Below are 6,802 nucleotides of genomic sequence, written 5' to 3'. Positions count from 1 at the left end.
ATGAATTTAAAGAATTTAAAGACAACTTACTTTTGCTTCTCAGCTGGATTAGCAAGGACTAAACTAAACTCAGTGAACCTCTTCAAAACAATCAACGAGTATGCCCTGTCTTTATATAATTACTACATTGGGCTAATCAATATTGAACCTTTCGAATTTGACGATATTGATCTCCAAATACGAAGATTACTTACAACACTGAAAATACACCTGAAGCCAGCCAATAAAGAGCGGCTATACCTCTCAAGAAAGAGCATGGGAAGGGGGTTGACATCAATTGCTTTTAAAAGTGAACTAATGCTGCTTCATTTTCTGGAAACCTTGGAGAAGAAGTCGGCTATCTGTCTCAGAAGGTCGGGGATCCTGCGGGTTATTAAAAAAGAAAAACCGCATATGGCGACAATCGCAGGATTTCTTGCCTCTAAATATGGATTGACTGATAAACAATCTATCACTGACAAATCCCTGAAAGAGGCTTATGTACAATATTTTTCCAACAAAATAAAAAACAAGTCACTCCATTCTGTCCTATTCAGGTTTAAAGAAGACTCTAACTCCGACCTCAAAATGTCTAGCGAGTGGCTGTACAAAGGGAACAATACACTAAGGAGTGAAGCTTTGTATTGCCTCTTGCAAGATATAAATTTGTTTTTTTCTTCTGCGCGTGGTGCGCTGTGTGATCATTGCAAAAAAGCTAAGAAGACAGTAGACCACATGGCTACACGGTGCAACAGAATGCTAAACAGTGACTATGTGAGAAGGCACAATGAGGTTTTTAGATGCATCCATTTGCACGTATGCAGACAGTTTGGAATAAAGAAAACTGGGAAACTAAAGTCTCACTCAGTACAGTCTAGTTTATCGGCTCGAAATGTTGAGATAAGAGTAGATACGCCAATATTGACTGATACGCAAGTTCAGTTCAATAAGCCAGATATCTTTATCTATGACAGATTGAAGAATGAGATCACCATAATTGAGATGGAGATTACATCGCAGGAGAGACTCAAACAAACCGAAGTTGAGAAATTGCATAAGTACGATTTGCTGGCTGGAGAACTAAAGATGCTTTACGGGGCACCAGTCCGAATTATTCCGATTGTGCTGACGTGGGACGGGGTGGTTTCAACGTGTTACAAAGCCTATATGGAGAAGTTATCCGTTGAAGGCCCGACAAGAACGTACATTCAGGGACTTGTCATGAAGAAGACATTGGAGGCAATTGTGGTGGAACATAGGCATGGAATCCATACGTCTCAAGAGGAATTCATTACGGCAACCAGTCAGTTGGCTGAAGTGGCAAATCAATCTTGCGAGGACCCTTCGGATGAAGCAAACGGGAAAATCTTGTGTTCGGAGAATGAAAGTTTCCCTCAGCGAATTGTGTCAAAAGCTCTCGACATATCGATTCCCACAATTTTCTCGAATCTTCGCTACGTAGCACAACGCCACCTATGTCCCCAGACAGTATCAGTGGTAGATCTGACACCCTGAACTCACGGTGGCTCAAAGACAGGAATTCCTTCGCAGGCTCTTATAAAAGGTCCAGCATCACCAGAACAAGTACCTTTCTTAACGTATTGAGATGTGAAAAAAATCTGACTACATTGGCAATCTTCAATTAAAATAAATTACGCAATTCAATTGGTCGAATCTCAAGATCTCAATTAGCTAATTACATTAGAAATCTTCAAAATTCAATTGGTCGAATTGTTGATAATTGGCGGAAAACCCATTATCAATTCATTGGAGTGGAAAATTGTTTAAACTATGTTTTAAAGCATCATTTTAGTTAAATAAGAAATTTCTTAAACAAAGTTGTTTGACAATACCATTTTCCTATTCAGAAGATCGTTGTTTATTCCTTTTCTCAGTAGCGTTTTAATCGATGCTTGTTTATAAAAAAACTGTTTAAAGCGAAAGTTCATCTACTATTAATGTAAATTTGTCATGCTGTCTAAACAGTTCGAATTTGGCTTTTTTGAAAGTTAGCGTATTTTTTAATCAATGGTGCTCAAACAATACTAATTAGATTTTGATACCTGGAAAGTTTACCATTACTTCTACTTTATTTCGGAAGCTCTATTTTTGTATCAATATTGGTTCACCAAGAAAAATTGATTTAATACCGAAAAAGTCATAATTGTTGTGTAAACATACGATCAAGTACTTTTTGAAATCCTCTTGAATAATATCCGCACAAAAATTGATATAAATGAACGTGAAAGATAAACTTTTTGAATTTAAAGACATATTTACAAGTATGAATCCTTTTTTAAATATAAAATAGACTTTCACCTGAAGGATAATTCAACATATCTTCTCGTTCCACTGTTTATAATCCAAAAAAAATCAAGTCAAGCTTTTCGAAAAATTTTAGTCTTTTTGGAATTTCTTTTAAAAATTTTAAAAATAAACATAATTAATTTAAAAATTCCCGTTTGAGTTCGGTAAGTCTCTGTTATGGGATGCGACGTGTTCAGACACTTTCTCGGAGCTCAACCTTCCTTCTTCAGCTGTCGAGGCTGGCTCAGTCTCTCGCAAAACCGAGAAGATGAAGATTGGAAAGTACAAGGAGCTCTCTGAACGGTATCTGTTCACTCCCATCGCCGTCGAGACTTCCGGCGTCATCGGCGAAAAGTCTCTTTCCTTTCTGAAAAAGCTTGGCCGCATGATCTCCCATAAACGGGGAGACCCACGCGAGTCCAAGTGGCTTCTCGAAAGGATTTCCTTGGCTATAGTACGTGGAAACTGTGTTTCCATTTACGAGGCCGGGAATTTAGTTAGTTAATAACTGTCGTAAGTTATAGCGTCCGGGCCAGTTCTAAGTGTCCGGAGTGATAAATTGGATTTATCACTCCAAATCATTATGATTTTGGGAATAAATTTTATTTGTGTCGCCTAATTTTGGTTAAATAACGTCCTATACGGGGATACGGATGAAATTATTGGTAAAATGTACCCGCATGTTTTTCTGGTAGGCAAAAAAATTGAAATTTTATTTTTGTTGAATTAGATAGGAAATGGGTCGAATTGGGGATAAAATGTCTATATTTTTTCCAGATTTTTATATTAAAAAGTTTAAATTTTTATTTAACAGTTTCACGTTTTTTAAACTGTTCATGGTGCGCTCGATACACATCAATAGCAAAGGAGAATATGATTCTATTTTACTATATCTATTGTCTAAAAAATATGAACCTGGAATGACAGAAACCAAAAAGCGAACAATTCGAAGAAAGTGTAAAACTCTTCATTTTGCAGACGATCAATTATTCTCTTATTCCAAATCAGGAACACGTAAAATTGTTATATGTCCTTTTGAACATGAAAGGATTCAATCTATTCTTTGTGATGAACATAATGAAGGACATCCTGGGTTCAATAAAATGTGTTATCTAATTTCTCAAAAATATATTGAAATTAAACAATGTATAATTCGTGATTTTGTATCAAAATGCATACCGTGCCAATCATTTAACTCTTTAAGTACTTGTGAAAATATCAGAATGATTTCTGTGGAAAAAAAATACGAAAGCTTTATCGCCGACTGTATAGTTCTAAGGCGGTATTCTGCAAATAATGACAATTTTAAATGGATACTTACTGTCATCGATGCATACACAAAGTTTGCATGGTCATTCGCGTTAGAGAATAAAACATCACAAAGCATCTATAATGCAATTGAGAGTTTATTCCAGACTGTCGGTCCTCCAATTTATTTTCATTCGGACAATGGAAAGGAATTCCGCAACAAAGAAGTTTCAAAACTTTTTGATGATTGGAAAATAACTCCGATATATGGATGACCAAGGCACCCACAATCTCAAGGACAAATAGAAAGATATAACCAAACTCTCAAACGTTGGTTGGGGAAGACTTTGTTCGCAACAGAATCTATAAGGTGGAGAGAAATTCTACAGAAGGTGGTGTATAAATACAACATAACTTGTCATCGCGCAACTGGAAAGTCACCATTTTGGTTAGTCTCTTTTTATTTACTCAGTCTATTTTACGGAATATCGGGTTTTAATATTTTGCCATGTGGAGGCGCAGTTACAGAAGTAAAAACTCATAATGAAAAGTATAAAAGAAAAGTTACAGAAGACGCAAATAAAAATTTTCGAAAAAAAGATATCACAATTGGAGATAATGTTACAATTAAAATTGATTTCGATAAAAATATAAAAGCAAGAAAATATCCACTCACTAGTTTTTTTAGCAAGGAACTATTTCTAGTAGTGGAAGAAGTTTCTCTGCATTCCGTTCTCGTTGAGAATTGCACATCTGGTGAAAGGAAGACAATTCCAAAGTCAATGATTAAAAAAATTAACTTTTAAAAAATTACATTTTCATTTTATATTCAATCAATTTGTAATGTTTCTTTAAAAATTGTTTCATAATATAAGTGAACTTTTGCTTTGTTTTATTCGACATAGGAGACGTTGCTTCTATACTGGAAGAAGGTCATCTCGTCTAAACCCTTTTCGTCACATAAATAAGGACCGGAAGAGTTTGCACAGAATCATATGTAGCGGTTGAATACAGACTCTGTTGAAAACTGAATTTATATTATACGAGACTGTTTGGGACAATGTTTGTAAATTTTATTATCTATTTTTATGTTTAGTTTCGGTTTTCGATTTAGTCAATATCTATATTTTATAGTCTTTTTAGCAATCAACAAATAGTTATAAAACTAAAGGATTTGAATTGAATTAATTGAGGTTAATTGTGAAAAAAAATTCGCATAGAGTAATCTTACATTTTTATGTTCGTTACTATGACGCTCAATCACCTGATTGATGAAAATTTCTTTGTTTAATTTCCGCGTTTTTTTTAACTTTTTTTTTTTTAACTCGTTCATTTTTTTAGACAAATAACACCGAAAATCGTTAAGTTCCAGCGGCGAGGACGCAGTGTGCGTTGCCCCGGACAATGGCCAGGCCGATGCGCTGGCGGAACCAGAGGCTCTCTCTCGAGTCCTTGAGCCTTCTCCCGATGGACTGCCCGACCTCTTTGAGGAAGGAGTCAGTCTCCTTTCCTGCAACTCCAGCGGTCTCCAGGGCGATTGCCGTAACGCGGTAGCGGTCCGCGAGCGAAGAATATTTGTGTATTTTCATCTTTTCGGCGTGGTTTGCAGCCGAACAAGGGTTTGCCGCAGAAGAATGGATCCTCGATTTCGAAAAGGTATCCACAACGGTGACATCCCATACAAGGGCCTTCCCCGACGAGTACGGGAATATTGTCATCCCGTCAGGCCTTTTGCCATCTCCCCGATCGAGTTCTTTTTAACTGAGTTACTTTTTTCAAATTTTAATAATTTAAAAAATTATTGAATTAACAAAAGTAATCATTAAGAATTTCAGATTTTAAACAAAGAATTTAGATGATTTGGAGTGATAAATCCGATTTATCACTCCGGACACTTAGAACGGGCCTAGACATTATAACTTACGACAATAACTATTTGTCACTTATTTCTCGAAAGTGCTTCAAAGATCAAAAAAACATAATAATAACTTATTATTTTTTCGGTTCTTGATAATTAATTTCGTTGTTCTAATTCTCTAATTTCAGCTTCTCTTCTGTATGTCACATTTATTTGTTAATTAAATTTAAGTTCAATATTCGATCCGGGTCATTGTCCATCTTATCTATAAAGCCAGATAATTAGTAATTTGGATAGTTTAATTAAATACACTTATATTTAAAAATTATAATTTTATAAATTACCTTGTTTATAATTTATAATTTTTTCATATTTTTTAATTTCTATAAATTTCAGCTTATATAAACACTATAGATATTATACCAAATTTCTCTTTTTTCGAAGTCAAAGGTTTCACAAAGTCAAATTTTAATTTAACTAATATAAAAATTATTCCCAGCAAGTCCTATTTAACAAAAAGATAGAATTTGAGGGCATTATTAGCTATTTTCTGTTGATTTATCTAATAAATATCAATTTATTCACAACAAAATTGCTATAAAATATGTCTCGACAATTTACAAAAGATTTTTATAATACACATTAAAAAAACATAGTCCAGATGTTCTATAGACTTTAATTTTATATTATAATTACTGGCTTCAACTTGCTAAAAAATTGATATTTATTGAGAACTCTTTGGACGACAATTATCGCTGGTTGGGTTCCAAAACAGAGTGTAGTTACTACAAAGATGGTTGAGATCACCAAATTAATTTATTTAGTTAATTATGGGTGACCGTTAGTAATAAATTGTTAAATGTTTTGTATTAAGTACATGATCAACTGCTCAAGTATGTATAAAATTAGATTTCCAAATTAATGATATTTAATAAATTCTAATTTTAGTATTATATGTTTAGATCCTAAAAGTAATAATTTTTTTCAAACGTGAAATAATTTTGATAATAAAAGCTCCAAATAGTTTGCCGACAATCCCTATCATATAAAAACTTTTGGAAACACATATAATTGAATTATTACTTAGATTGGTTTTACCTAATTTCGTCAAATACCTATTATTAGAGTCTATAAACATTTCAGACAGTGGATCGATTTAATGATTTGTAAGTAAAAATAGCTTAGTAAAAACATCAATCAATTATGAGGTTAATAAAATTGAGTCTTGATTAAAATATCTAAATTTTATAACAAAATTAGAATCTTATACCTTTGCAATAATTGATATTAACATCAGATTTTATAATGTAATAAAAGTTGTTTTTATTTTCAATAGATAAAACATATTACTAATTTGGTGAAATTTATTTTTAGAGTATAGAGTTGCAGATAAGAGTTTTAAAAAAATAA

At 33.4% G+C, this 6,802-nt stretch overlaps 1 protein-coding gene across 1 annotated transcript; it reads left to right on the top strand.

Moving 5' to 3' along the window:
* On the top strand, positions 1-1,494 carry LOC115229060. Its single transcript, XM_029799485.1, has one exon. The coding sequence runs from the start codon at positions 1-3 to the stop codon at positions 1,492-1,494; it is 1,494 nt and encodes a 497-aa protein (XP_029655345.1).
* Positions 1,495-6,802: the final 5,308 nt, after the last annotated feature.

The sequence above is a fragment of the Octopus sinensis genome, unplaced genomic scaffold (genome assembly GCF_006345805.1).
Source record: "Octopus sinensis unplaced genomic scaffold, ASM634580v1 Contig11667, whole genome shotgun sequence".
In the NCBI taxonomy this organism is placed as follows: Eukaryota; Metazoa; Mollusca; class Cephalopoda; order Octopoda; family Octopodidae; genus Octopus; species Octopus sinensis.
This window is presented reverse-complemented; position numbering and strand designations above follow the sequence as displayed.

Coding starts and splice junctions, on each gene's coding strand:
- LOC115229060 (XM_029799485.1), top strand. CDS start 1: ATGAATTTAAAGAATTTAAAGACAACTTACTTTTGCTTCTCAGCTGGA.